This window comes from Buteo buteo, chromosome 8 (assembly GCF_964188355.1).
Source record: "Buteo buteo chromosome 8, bButBut1.hap1.1, whole genome shotgun sequence".
In the NCBI taxonomy this organism is placed as follows: Eukaryota; Metazoa; Chordata; class Aves; order Accipitriformes; family Accipitridae; genus Buteo; species Buteo buteo.
In genome coordinates this window covers 47,390,848-47,405,808 of record NC_134178.1, presented here as the reverse complement: position 1 = coordinate 47,405,808, position 14,961 = coordinate 47,390,848, and the positions used below count along the sequence as shown (strand labels likewise).

Below are 14,961 nucleotides of genomic sequence, written 5' to 3'. Positions count from 1 at the left end.
TTCATGTGCTTGATAAAGATTACCTTGCTCACTGGTGAGAAGCTATCTGGAGAATATGCTTCCCGATAGTAGTGGCAGAGCCCAGGCTGCTGAGCAAGTCTTGTCTATTTTCTCTCTTCTTGTAATAGAATCATAGAATCATAGAATGGTTGGAGTTGGAAGGGACCTTAAAGATCATCTAGTTCCAACCCAGCTGCCTTGGGCAGGGACACCTTCCACTGGACCAGGTTGCTCAAAGCCCCATCTAGCCTGGCCTTGGAACACTTCCAGGCATGGGGCATCCACAGCCTCCCTGGGCAACCTGTTCCAGTGCCTCACCACCCTCAAAGTAAAGAACTTCTTCCTTACATCTAATCTAAATCTACCCTCTTTCAGTTTAAAGCCATTACCCCTTGTCCTGTCACTATGTGCCCTTGTAAAAAGCCCCTCCCTGGCTTTCTTATAGGCCCCCTTTAGGTACTGCAAGGCTGCTATAATGTCTTCCTGGAGCCTTCTCTTCTCCAGGCTGAACAACCCCAACTCTCTCAGCCTGTCTTCATAGGAGACGTGCTCCAGCCCCCTGATCATCTTCATGGCTCTCCTCTGGACTTCCTCCAACAGATCCATGTCCTTCTTATGTTGGGGGCCCCAGAGCTGAACGCAGTACTCCAGGTGGGGTCTCATGAGAGCGGAGTAGAGGGGGAGAATTACCTCCCTCGACCTGCTGGTCATGCTTCTTTTGATGCAGCCCAGAATGCAATTGGCTTTCTGGGCTGCAAATGCACATTGCCGGATCATGTTGAGCTTCTCGTCAACCAACATCCACAAGTCCTTCTCTGCAGGGCTGCTGTCAATCCACTCATCGCCCAGCCTGTATTTGTGCTTGGGATTGCCCTGACCCGTGTGCGGGACCTTGCCCTTGGCTGTGTTGGACTTCATGATGTTCGCACAGGCCCACGTCTCAAGACTGTCAAGGCATCCCTTCCCTCCAGCATTTTGACTGCACCACACAGCTTGGTGTTGTCAGCAAACTTGCTGAGGGTGCACTCAATCCCACTGTCCATGTCACCAACAAAGATGTTAAAACAGCACCAGTCCCAATACCAACCCCTGAGGAACGCCACTCGTCACTGGTCTTCACTTGGACATTATGCTGTTGACTGCGACTCTTTGAGTGTGACCATCCAGCCAATCCCTTATCCACCGACTGGTCCATCTGTCAAATCCATGTCTCTCCAATTTAGAGACAAGGATGTCGTGCGGGACAGTGTCAAACGCTTTGGACAAGTCCAGGTAGATGACGTCAGTTGCTCTTCCCTTATCCACCAACACTGTAACCGCATCACGGAAGGCCACTAAATTTGTCAGGCACGATTTGCCCTTAGCGAAGCCATGTTGGCTGTCACCAGTCACCTCCTCATTTTCCATGTGCTTTAGCATAATTTCCAGGAGGATCTGCTCTGTGATCTTGCCGGGCACAGAGGTGAGACTGACTGGCCTATAGTTGCCCGGGTCTTCCTTTTTTCCCTTCCTTTCTCCTTTCCTTTCTCACTTTTTATCTGGCTTTCCATGCCCTGATTAACTTTTCTCTATTTTATTTTCTCCTAGAGTTTCCATGGGGTAGATGCATTATACTTTGGTAAATGGAAGACTCAGACCTGATTAGAAAAAAAGTTCTTTCTTTGTTGAAAAATTACCTTGTATATTATTCCAGCATATCAAAGCCATGTTTGGGAACCCAGTGGCAAAGTACTGACATGGCAGCGTGCAACCTCTGTGCCAGACTGTGCAACTGAGACAGTAATGTGCATGGGGGAATGCCAAGTCCCTCTGCTGCCAGGACAGCCCAGGGGAATACTATGCCTCAAGGAAGCATAGGCCTTTCACAGATGTTTTGCCACTCAGAGGAGCCAACTGAGCTGAGCTATCCTTGAGTACCAAGCTGCTCAGCATTTCCTGAGGTCTGTTAGGTAATTTTAGTGGGGTTGTGCTTAAGCTGTAACCAGTAGCTCTTTCCAGTTCTGGCAAGCCAGCCCAGGTATTTTGCCCTGCTTTGAAGTAAGGAACTGCATCAGCTCCTCAGGAAGGTCTAAGAAACATATAATCTCCTGTAGGAATATAGAGTACATCAGTTTGGGGACATCGATGAAGTCTGAGGTCTGGATAAACTTACACACTTCAACATGTCTGCTTTAGGACGAGTCTAGTCTTTCCTTTCTGCTGATTAATGTAGAGCAAATCCCCAGGAGCACTGTTAGGGATAGTGAAGTCAGCAATCTGTAATTTGGAAATAGAAACTTTTGAGGATCTCTCCTGCATAAAACATGGGACAATCATATCATTAAACCTTTGCAAGGGAATAATGAGTTCTGTTTGTAAATAAGCTGGATGTTGCTGTTGGGTTTTGTTTTTTTTTTCTGTTTGTTTTTTTTTAAACAAAGTAACAAATGAAAATTAAAATAAGCAAACAAAAGAGACTAACTTCTCAGAATTTAAGAAAAAGCAGTTGATTCATACAGTATGTATCAACACACGTAAATACCTATTTGAAGGAGTCTTTTTCTTCCCCTGTGTCCTCATTATAAATGTACACAGAAAAGCACAGGTGCTTGCATACCAATAAGTTTCAGGATGGTCTGAGGCCTTCTGGAGAATACTATGTGTATAGCTTGCACTGTCACAATCTCTTCTGTATTTCTTTGTACCTGAACAGAGAAAAACATCTCTAAGAGCCGTCAAGTCTAGTACCTGTCTCCAGTGGTAGATTCAGTAACAATGGAAATGCAGACTAGTTGTGGGAATAAACTAGGCCTGTGGAGTTCTGCATGTACCCTACTCCTGAGCATTATAATGCAAGAGACTATTTAATACTAATTTTCTGATAACACTGGGACTCGTACACAGGCTTGCAGCCTAATGTCCAGCTCCAGAACAAAGTGAATCCATTACAGGATCAACAGGGTCATCATCCTAAACTCCCACAGAAATTTGATTCCAGAGCTGCAAACAAAAGTGTCTTGGCCTTGTGTCCACATTTACACCTGCAGATAAAACAGGCAACCATGGTCCTGAGGAGACTGGCATGCATTCATATAACTCATCTCTCTGTCCCACACCCACCCTTTTTCTTTCCAAAAAGAGGGTGGCCTCATCTCTACTGCTCGTTATAACAACTCTGCTCCATGCTGTCAGTGTGCTTACACTTTGCCTGGGAAAGCTTTCTTCTGGCCAGAATATTGCCAAGCAACTTGCTAACTGTGAGGTAGCATGATTATGTGCCCAGTGCCTCTACCCCTGCCTTGGCCCTGCTTAATTTACTAGTATGGACATAACCTGTCATATTTAATCTCAAAACATGAATGTATAATCTGGGTGTGTAGAAGCCCTCTACAAGACATGTTTGGGGGATTTTTTTCAGAGACAATCTTGTGAGGGACAGATAAGATTTTAGCCTGACTTGGAAAAGCACAAAATACTTCTTTTATTTCATTTTTTAAAATACAAACAGAAATACTTCTGGATACAACTGGAGAGACTTCAGAGATTGGCTGGACCACCCACCCTTCTGATGGGGTAAGCATTTCCCTTGTCCTCTTCTTGACTGCACCTCTTCTGGAAAGGCATGCATGCATCTGACGAAGAAAGGGAAACTGGAACCAATGTGACTTGTTTTATGGATTTTGTACATATGAACAATTTGAACACAGTATGTTGTGCAAAGCCAGATTGTTAAGAGAGGAGGATACTGGGTGGGATACTATTGCCTCCTCCTTGCCCTCTTCCTTCCACCCTCCTTCAGAAATACTCATGAGGTTTCCAGCCATCCCTCCACATAGAATAGAATAGAATAGAATAGAATAGAATAGAATAGAATAGAATATTTCAGTTTGAAGGGACCTACAATGATCATCTAATCCAACTGCCTGACCACTTCAGGGCTGACCAAGTTAAAGCATGTTATTAAGGGCATTGTCCAAATGTCTCTCCAACACTGACAGGCTTGGGGCATCGACCACATCTCAAGGAAGCCTGTTCAAGTGTATGACCACCCTCTCAGTAAAGAAATGTTTCCTAATGTCCAGTCTAAACCTCCCCTGGCACAGCTTTGACCCGTTCCCAGGCATCCTATCACTGGGTAGCAGGGAGAAGAGATCAGCACCTCCCCTTCCCCTTCCCCTCCTCAGGAAGCTGTCGAGAGCAATGAGGTCGCCCCTCAGCCTCCTCTTCTCCAAACTAGACAAGCCCAAAGTCCTCAGCCGCTCCTCAGAGGACATGCCTTCCAGCCCTGTCACCGGCTTTGTGGCCTTCCTCTGGACACACTCAAGGACCTTCACATCGTTCTTAAACCGTGGGGCCCAGAACGGCACACAGTACTCAAGGTGAGGCTGTACCAACGCCGAATACAGCGGGTTCATCCCCTCTCTTGACTGGCCGGTTATGCCGTGTTTGATGCCCCCCAGGATGGGGTTTGCCCTCTTGGCTGCCAGGGCACACACTGCTGACTCCTGTTGAGCCTCCTGTCAACCAGCACCCCCAGATCCCTTTCCGCAGGGCTGCTCTCCAGCCACCCCTCTCCCAGTTTATACTTGTGCCTGGTGTTACTGCATCCCAGGTGCAGAATTCAGCATTTGTTCTTGTTAAATTTCACGCCATTGATGACTGCCCAGCGCTCCGATCTATCTAGATCCCTCTGCAAGGCCTCTTGTCCCTCGAGAGAGTCAACAGCACCTCCCAGTTGGGTATCATCAGCAAACTTGCTAATGGTGCATTCAACTCCTGCATCCAGATCATTGACAGAAATAGCGAACAGAACTGGCAGCAGAATTGAGCCCTGAAGAACACTGCTGGTGACCAGGTGCCAGCCAGATGTAACCCCATTCACTAGAACCCTTTGAGCCCTGCTTCACCCGGTGCACCGTGTAGCTGCTCATCTCACAGCTGGACAACTTTTCCAGAAAGATACCATGGGGAACAGTATTGAAAGCCTTACTAAAATACAGAAAAATTACATCTACTGCCTTCCCTTCATCCACTAGGTGGGCAGCGTTATAGTGGAAGGATATCAAATTAGTTAGACAGGACTTTCCCTTTGTGAACCCATGTTGACTGTGCCTGATGATTGCATTGTTCTTTAAATGCTTTCCAGTAGCACTCAGTATTATTTTTTCCATAATTTTCCTGGTACTGAGGTTAGACTAACAGGTCTGTAGTTCCCTGCGTCTTCCCTCACGCCCTTCTTGTAAATTGTAATAACACTGGCTAACTTCCAGTCAGCAGGGACCTCCCTGGACTCCCAAGATGTTTGGTAGATGATTGAGAGGGGTCCTGCCATAACATCTGCTAGCTCCTTTGGTACTCTGGGATGAATCCCATCAGGTCCCATGAACTTGTGAACATTCAGCTGATGCAGCTGGTGCCTTACATTTTCAGTGTTCACAAAGGGAAGTCACTGTTCCCACACTTGTGGTCCTCCGACTCAAGGGGACTGGGCAGCCCAAGGTCTATCAGTATATTAAAGACTGAGACAAAAAACCGCATTGATGTGCCTCTGCTTTTTCTTCATCCCTATTACTCAGGTGACCATCTTGAACAAGTATGTGCACAATGTTTTCTTTAGACCTCCTCTTGCTATTAACATACTTTAAAAAGCCCTTCTTGTTAGCTGGAGCAACACTGGACAGTTTCAACTCTAACTGAGATTTGGCCAAGTTTCATGTCTCCTCCCTGCATATATGAACCACAGCTCTGTAATCTTCCTGCAAAGCCTGACCTCGCTTCCAGACATCATACAATTTCTTTTTCCTCTTGAGCTCCATGAGTTCCCTGTACAGCCAAGATGGTCTTCTGCCCTGCTTGCTTGACTTACGACACAGTGGAATTGCCTGCTCCTGTGCTTCTAAAAGGTGGTTCTTAAAGACTGATCAGCACTCATGGAGTCCTAAGCCCTCAAAAGCAGATTCCCAGGGGACGCCGCTAAGTAGCTCCCTGAATAGCTTAAAGTTTGCTCTCTTGAAATCCAGAGCAGAAACTCTGCTGTCCTTTTTTCTCATTACACTGAAAACTTTAAACTCAACCATTCATGATCACTTGTGGCCAAGACAGCCACTTACCATCACATCTCCCACGAGTCCTTCTCTATTCAAAAATAGCAAATCTAGGAGGCCTCTTTTGTAGTTGGCTCACCGAGTAGTTGTGGCAAGAAGTTTTCTTCCCCAAACTTCAGGAATTTCCCAGACTTGCTCATCACAGCAGCATGGTATTCCCAGTTGATATCTGAGAGGTTGACATCTCTCATAAGGACAAAGGCTAAAGATCCAGACATTTCTCCTGATTGCCTATAGAATAACTCATCACTGCTAACCTCCTGGCTGGGCGATCAGTGGTAGACACCTGCTACAACATCTGCTTTGTGTTCCACTGCCCTAATCGTCACCCAGAGCCCCTCAACCACATAATCACTAACTGTAAGGGCTGTACAATCAAACCTCTCCCTCACGTACAGTGCAGCTCCTCTACTTCCCCTGCCCTGCCTGTCTCTCCTGAACAGCCTGTAGCCCTTCATCCCAGCAATCCACTTGTGGAACTCATTCCTCCAGCTCCCACTAATACCAATAATATCATAGCTCTGGGAACTGGCCAACGCTTCCAGTTCATCCAGTTTGTTTCTCATACTGTGTGCGTTGGTGTACAAGCATTTCAGATATGCTTCTGAGCCCTCCATGCTCCCAGGAGCAGCATAAACGTTCTCACTAGCATTGCCACCCTCAGGCAATGCCATGCCAACGGTTGGCTTACCTGCAGCTCTCCTGTTGGTATCCCCTTCCCCCATCAGTTCTCGATTAAAGCCCTCAATCAGTCCTTCCAGCTTACAAGCAAAGACACATTTCCCCCATTGGGACAGGTGGGTCCCATCAGGCCCCAGCATACCTTGTGCCTCAAAGATACTTCCATGGTTATAAAACCAAAAGTTTTGGCAGAGGCACCAGTCCTGAAGCCAGGTATTGATATCTTGGGATCACCTGTTTCTTCCAAAGTCTCTCCCCATTGCTGGGAGGATTGAGGAAAACACTGCCTGTGCTCCTGAATTTTTTAGCATTCTTCCCAGGACCCTGAAATCTATTTTGATCAACCTTAGACTTTTTGTTGCAACATCATTAGTACCCACATGAAAGAGCAGGAGTGGATAATAGTCTGAAGGCTGTACTAAGCTCTTCCATAGCCTGGTGACATCACTAATCCATGCCCCAGGGAGGCAGCAAACTTCCCTGAAAAGACAGTCCAGTCTGCAAATGGGTACTTCTGTTTCACCCAGGAGGGAGTCACTGATGACCATAACTTGCCGTTGTTTCTTCTCAGCTCTGGTCTTAATGCAGATCTTGTTGCGAGGAATTGGTCAATCTGACCTTGGCGAGAGTGTTTACACAGTTTCCTTCTATTTCATTATGCATTTCGTGTATCATACCCAGGGCCTCGTACCTATTCTGTAAAGCTAGTTGAGAGGGTAAAGGGGGGGGGGTTCCCTTACAGCTTTGTGTACTAACCTGCTTCCACCCCTCCCTGTCTCTCCCTTGTGCCTTCCTCCTGGCACAAAACAGATCCTGGACCTACCCTCATAGTGCCATGCTGAGTTGGCTTGTGTGCATTGGAAATGGCAGAGCACAGCTCCAACTGTGCTAAAGTTGGGTAGAAGGGACTTCTGCTTTAATGTTTTCTCCAGTGTCTTGTTTCTCTGTCTCATTTGTTTGTGTTGTGCGTCTTGTCTCTGGAGATGAGAGATAGGAGGGAAGAAAGTGTGACACTGATTTTAAGATTCTCAACGCCACGTGACAGGTTTGCATGAATTATGTTTTCTATCACAACAGTTCTTACTCGCAAGCTTTAACAGCTCTTCTTTACAGGGTCATACTTTTTCCTGTCTAGAGTGCTGGGCTGCACGTGCCATCAGCAGGTTCAAGTCTTGTCATAGACATGGCAAGGAGAAGGGAGGGGAAGAAGAAGGCCTGTCTTGTATTTTTGGTGCAGTTGAACACTGAATCCGTATGTTTTTTTACTATTTCTTCTTCCTTTTCTCTCCCATATATCCATTATAGTGGGATGAGGTAAGTGTCCTGGATGACAAGAAGCACCTGATCCGGACCTTTGAAGTCTGTAATGTGGCTGAACCAGGTCAGAATAACTGGTTGCGTACCCACTTCATAGAGCGACGCGGAGCCCACCGAGTCCATGTCCGCCTCCGTTTCTCAGTGAGAGACTGTGCCAGCATGCGCACTGTAGCCTCTTCTTGCAAGGAGACTTTCACACTCTACTACCACCAGTCGGAGGCTGACATAGCCTCTCAGGAACTGCCAGAGTGGCGTGAGGGCCCCTGGACCAAAGTGGATACTATTGCAGCTGATGAAAGCTTTTCCCAGGTGGACAGCACTGGGAAGGTGGTAAAGATGAATGTTAAAGTACGTAGCTTTGGGCCACTCACCAAGCATGGCTTCTACCTGGCCTTCCAGGACTCAGGAGCCTGCATGTCCCTGGTGGCAGTCCAAGTCTTCTTCTACAAGTGCCCAGCTGTGGTGAAAGGATTTGCCTCCTTCCCTGAAACTTTTGCTGGAGGGGAAAGGACCTCACTGGTGGAGTCACCAGGGACGTGTGTACCAAATGCTGAAGAGACAAGCACAACTGGGTCTTCAGGTGTTCGGCTGCACTGCAATGGAGAAGGGGAGTGGATGGTGGCCATTGGACGATGCACCTGCAAGGCTGGCTACCAGCCTGTTGATGATGAACGAGCCTGCCAAGGTGAGAGACCCTTTTTCCCCACCCCTTAGGCAGCCGCTTCTTTGTTGGTTCTCTGTATTTGTAGTGTTTGGCATTTACCAAAAGTTCACAGAGCTAGGAGATTAAATAATTTGTCACAGAGTGCACTTACTGGCAGCCTCTTCTGACACTTTTGGCACCTAAGACTGGAGTTGGAGTGACCACTTCTTGGTGCTTGGAAACTCCACTCAGGCCTTAGTTCAAGCTGCTGTCAGAGACAGCCTGTTAAGCTACATATACAGAATTAGCAAGAGTTGTATCTAGCCAGATCTAACAGAGTTCCACTTCTTTACCAAGAGGCAACAGCATTAGAGGAAAGATGCCACATGGAGCTAATACACTCTACCATCCTCACTAGTTTGTGCCCTTTTGCTAGTGCTGTTGGAACTAGTGATAAAATAAAGGGGAAATGGCAGCACCCTGGTCATGGGACAGAGAACACGTAGCAGGGATCAATGAACCTGGCTCGGTAAGAAAAAATGGTCATAATGGTATTATCATTACTTCTAATGTGCTTTCTGCCCTGGGGCCCATGGTATTTTGTGTGAAATGCTTGTAGGAGGAAGTAGAATAAATTACGTATCACCCAGTAATGGTATTGGGCCAAAATCTGGCCAAGCCTGAACACCCAGTCTAATGTCATGACTGTCTTCCTATGTCAAGCTTAAGACAGTCCATTAGACCAAACTGCTTATGTTGTTTATATAATTTTGTGTATAATGTTATTCTGGTGCTTCCTTGGTTTTAATACGCTTCTACTCAAGATCTCTTAGCAATGTAAAATGTTGCTGCACCACAGTTAGTACTCTAAAAAATAAATGTAATGTGGAACCCAGTTTTGGCTGCAGGCACAATTTTAAAGTTGGATTGTAATTTATTCAAATAAGAGTTCAACTGGGACATTGAGAGTACAAATCTTCTAGTTAGCACCAAGTGTAAATGCAGTCGATAGTTAATGGTTGTCAATATGTTATCTTAAATTCCCATTTCATTAAGTGATTGGGGTTGTGTAAAATAACTTTATTAAAATACAGTTCATTGTGCTGGAGACATATAAAGCAATTAAAATTGGTAAGTGCTTTTTATTTGTATAAGCTTTGAGAATGATTAAAATGTGTGCGCCTTTTTATCCTGCTCATCCTGAAAAAAAAGTAACTACATTCATATAGTGCTGCTTCTAAGACAGGAAGCTCAGATGGACATAGAGCAGCTCTGTATGGCACTAGCTTTGTTGTCTGCATCAGCAGCATGACTAGTTCACAATCCAGGTGAACTGCCAGTCAATAAAGTAGTAGTCTTAAGCACTCAAAAAATATGGAAATTAGGCTTGGCAAATAAAAATAGGGATTTTTTTTAAATCTATCTTCCCTTTTTTGTAGTGTTCAATGAAAGCTGATACTCCCTTGCAGCCCCATTATCACAGAAGCTGGAGATAGATGAAAATGGTAAATATTTTAAGGAATAACTGAAAAGACAGTCTATCAAACTACAAAACACTGTTCCCATCATTTACTTCCTGAGATTCCATGAGCAGCTTAGAGCAGCCAAAGACAACCAGATAATGAACCTTAATGTTAGAAGGTATTTTTTCACTTCATGTTTCTTGTAAACTCCTCTGGCTTGATCACCATTCCTGATCTCTTCTGCTAACAATGTGTTGCCGTCCTGTCTGAGTGGAGCCACGTTCAGCTAGTGTAGTTTGTCCCCTGTCCCCTCGCTTGGTGTTTCTTTGCATGGACTCCTTTCCAGGACTTCTCCTCTGTATGTTCTCTCTTCCTAAGAGCAGAAGTACACTGTGATACAGGGTTGCTACAGTGTCCTATATGAAACACAGAACAAAAGCAATAGCCCAAGGGCAGATTTCTGTTGATCCTGCAGAGCTCTTCTTAATAAGACTGAAGAGTGAACCAAGGATAGGAAGGAGAAGCAAGTTTCCTTCTTATACTTTAGTAGAAGAGTGTGTGGGCATTGCCTTCCCCCTCACCATATGGAAGCCTGTAGAGTCCTTCCTGGACCAGCTGTTACCTCTTTATTTAGAACAAAGAATCTGACAAGAGCCATTCTGAGCAGATAGATAGAAAGCCCTTTTTTTTTTCCTGTCCCCTACCATGAGTTAAGATACTTTCTTTCATTAGTTTCATAAGACTGCCTGCTGTTTCTTACTATACGGCCAATTTCTCCAGCTAAATAGAAGAGTGAAACAACATCCTTTGGTAAGCCCTCTTAAGTGATGTGGGATGTGGTGTCATGTGGGATTCACTTTTGACTTTATCCAAGTAGACTTTTTCTCATGCTGAACAGTCAGAAAGGAGAATGGCAGTTTACAGAGGAAAAAGGAAGGTTGGGACCTTAGCTCCTTTTCTTTCTGTAGTTGTATACCCACAGGGTGCCTTGCCTTGCAAGGTTTCCTGCAATTCTTAAGTGTTTTTCCACATAGAAGGCCAGAAATGAAAAGTTCTGGGTGATTAGGCCATCCTAGGCTACTGGTTCCCAAAATTCTGGACTGATTGGCTGTTATCCCAAGTCTTCCCTCAGATCAACAGATTCATTACTGAAAACAGTTGTTCCCAGATTCCATCCCCACAATATTTCGTAAAATATATTTTACAATATAATATGTTTCTTGGGATTCACTGCCCACTGCTTATCATTGCCTTTTAGCTAGAAGTCACATGGGATTTAAGTTGCCAGATGCTTTTGAAAATAGTACTTAGAATTCATGATTGAGATATTTTAAAAAATATTTTTTAAATGACGTGGAGAAAAAAGAAAAGACAAATGACTGCTAGATAAAGTGCTGACTTCCAAAGGAAGAAGTAAGGTGAGCTCTTAGCTTGAATAATCACTGAAATAGAACTATTAATTTAATAATATGGAATTTATCTTTTTTTGTCTTTCAAGTTCAAATACAAATTAATTCCAAGTCAGTTCTGCCAGTCAAGTTCCATGTCTGTTTTTCTGCTCAGTCCCATAGCAGTATCCAGTATGATGTTTGTCCCACATCACTGAAAACGTGCCATTACTATATCGGTGTACCCCTAATCTGCAGTTACCCTCCAACTACCCACCTGCTGTTTCTGTAGCTCAGAGAACTGACTCTTCTCCCTTTATCCAGCTTTGATGTCTGAGGGAGAGAAGATCATGGGACTATAGGAGAAAAATGTAGATGGAACCATATTTAGAAAGGGATAGAGTGGAGGGAGCTATTTCAGTCATGAGACTGGGGGCAGGTCTTTGCATCCCTGTTGAAGTCCCCTTGTTGGACTTGGGCTGCTGATCCCCTTGTTGGGTATCATTGTGTATTGGGTTTACGTGGCAAGGTTCTGGTAGTGGTGGGGGCTGACGGGGTGGCCTCTGCGGCAAGAGGGCAGGGGCTGTCCCGTGCCAGACATAGCTTTTTCCAGACAGCTCTGCAATGGACCCACCACAGGACAAGAGCTCAGCCCATTAGCCATGTGTGTGACACCTTTGTACAAACTTACTTAAGGAGCAGAAAACATCTGCCAGAGAGGGGAGGAAGGAACAAAAACAGTGAGAAACAGCAGAGGGAACACCAAGATCAGAGAAGGAGGAGGGGAGGTACTTCAGGCGCTGGAGCAGGTACTCTGTAGCTTGTGGAAGAGCTCATTGCCAGAGAGGTATCCACACTGCAGCCTGTGAAGGATCCCATGCCGGAGCAGATGGATATTTGCTGAAGGGACTGTGGCTCATGGAGAGCCCACACTGAGGCAGGGGAAAAGTGTGAGGGGGAAGAAGTGACAGAGAGAAACTGTATACTGCATATCCTACCCTGTGATGCTTGGGTGGAGTAGAAGAGTTTGGCGTGAAAAGAGTTAAGTTGAGCTTGGGAGAGGGAGGAGGAAAAGTGTTGGTTTAATGTTTGTTTTTGTTTTCTCATTACCCAAATCCATTTTAATCAGCAATAAATTAAATTAATTTTCCCCAAGCCAAGTCTGTTTTGCCTGTGATAGTAATTAGTAAACAATCTTCCTGTCTTTATCGCTACCCACAAACTTTCTCATCCTGTTTTCTCCCTATGTCTTGCTGATGAGGGGGAATGAGAGAGTGGTTGGGTGGGCATTTGGCTGTTTACCAAGGTTAGCCCACCACACGGCTTCTTCTATCGTCTTGCCCTGGATGTTTCTGAGAGTATTAAGGAAAGGTCTGCCTGTCTTCTGTAGTAGCTATAACTGGCTCTTCTTCTGTAGGATGCAAGGGTATATGAAGAAGTCATATGGAGAAGAGGATTCCATAAAATTGCCCATGTCCTGTGGCCATATGTAGTCCCTTCTGATTGCAAAGGAATCACATCTGTGTTACTGATAACTACAGGAGCTAGTAACTTTGCACACAGCTGTTTGAGGGTTCACTTGGGAAGAATATTGCATGATTATTTTTGTATTATTAAAAGATGTTCTTCCTCACCAGCCTGGATAAACTTTTTTCAGTGTGTGAGGCTAAGGAAATGTTAAGATTTATGTTAAAGCATAACCTTCAGTAGTCTACTAAAAATATGCATATCCTATTAGCAAAAAAAAACCCCCAAAATAAGCTCTTCTCAAATTTTAATCACTTACATGATGCTTCCTTTAAAACCATAGAATAATCTACATTGCAGGGACCTGTGGAAGTCATCTGTGCAAACCCCATGCTTTGAGCAGGACCAAATTGGGTTAGGTCACTCAAGGCCTATCCTAGTGTAGTTTTCAGTATTCCTAAAGATGAAGATTCCACAATGTCCCTGGGCAACTGTTCCAATGTATGACAACACCCATGGTGTTGTCACCCATGGTGAAATTTCTTTTTCCTATATAGGAGATTGTAATAAGATGTAATAAGAGATTATTACAACTTGTGTCCATTGTCTCATGTTCTACCACTCTGTGCCTACACCTTCTTTATATCCTCCCATTTTGGTGGCTGATGCCACCCATAAGTTGCCCCCCGCAAGTCTTCTCTTTACAATTAACAAACCCAGTGTCTTAGTCTCTCCTGAGTAAGAGCTTCAACTTCGAGGTAAACTCACAGTTGATAATAATGTTTGGTGCCTTGTGCTAGATTACCTTTTTTTTTTTTTCTTACGTATTTCTCCTTTCATCAGCTTCTCCAGCCTTATTCTGCTACATGCACATACATTTTGGTGCTTTCAAGTAGTTTGCTGCTTTTCCTAAATCCAGTGGTTGCTCTCTACTCATATTCCATCCTTCTGTTTCCTCTCTTGTTTTGCCTTTTTGTCTTCACACAGCCCATTCCCTGGCAGTCTTCCCAATATATTACTAGCTAGTAATTGCTTCAGCTCCACCTCTTTTGCCTAAAAATCCCTTACTCAACTGATCTCCTATCAACAGTTCAGCGGGAAACAATACTTAGTCACTTCGTTTATTTTATTTCAGTTGATTAGATGCTCTCCTTCTCCATTTAAAAAACCCAAAATCCACACTCTTCTCTCCTCATGTTTCTTTTATTTTCCGCTATCTCTTCCCCACCTAAACAGTTGTAGAAACTATGAAACTGTGAATCAACCTAGGGCCCTATCGCTTCACCATGCCTTCTAACTCTGGCTGATCCCACCTTATTCAGAACAAGATGCAAGATACACAGTGACAGTCACTGTCTAATAGCCTGCCCCAGTGGGAAATTACTTCCTATCACCATAAGCTACCCGTAGGCTTATTTCTGGCGACAAAAAAAAGCAGTGATTTTCTAAAAGTTACTCAGATTTTTCTTTTCTAGTGTGTCTTCTGCATGTTAATTATGCCATCTTTCTTGCATCATAAGAGAGTAATGTCTAAATCGTATTTCTACAATATTATCAATTATTGAATCCTTGCCATCATCCTTCCCTCTGTAACTGCCAAACTCCATCCCTCTTCCCAGCTGATTCAGTTCAGGGCTTATTCTAACAGTGACTCCCATTGTCTAGTTAAAGCAAGTGGCGTGGCCTGTACCAGTTATCTTCTCTTTTAAACTCCATGCAGATTCTGCTTTGCCTAGCATCATTATCATTTGAGGCCCTCTGTAGCTCTGCACATCCCGTTTTCCCCAGGCCTCAAATTCAGCTATGTCCATTCATCCCTCCCAGTCTGACTCCAGTGCCAGCTTTGACACTGTTCATTTTCAATACTCTCACATCTAGCATTCATTCTTGCTGCCCCATACTACACCTGGGAGCAGAGC

The 14,961-nt window shown here is 44.7% G+C and overlaps 1 protein-coding gene across 8 annotated transcripts in view; it reads left to right on the top strand.

The window, feature by feature from the left end:
* LOC142033973 (ephrin type-B receptor 5) overlaps window positions 1-14,961 on the top strand; it is an 82,596-nt gene that overhangs the window by 29,482 nt on the left and 38,153 nt on the right. For 7 of the 8 annotated variants that reach the window (XM_075034660.1, XM_075034659.1, XM_075034658.1 and 4 more), the window contains 2 exons: window positions 3,488-3,552; window positions 8,070-8,766. In XM_075034660.1, the coding sequence (XP_074890761.1) occupies window positions 3,488-3,552; window positions 8,070-8,766 (762 nt within the window). The remainder of the gene's footprint in view (window positions 1-3,487; window positions 3,553-8,069; window positions 8,767-14,961) is intronic. The other variant, XM_075034664.1, reaches the window with a different exon arrangement.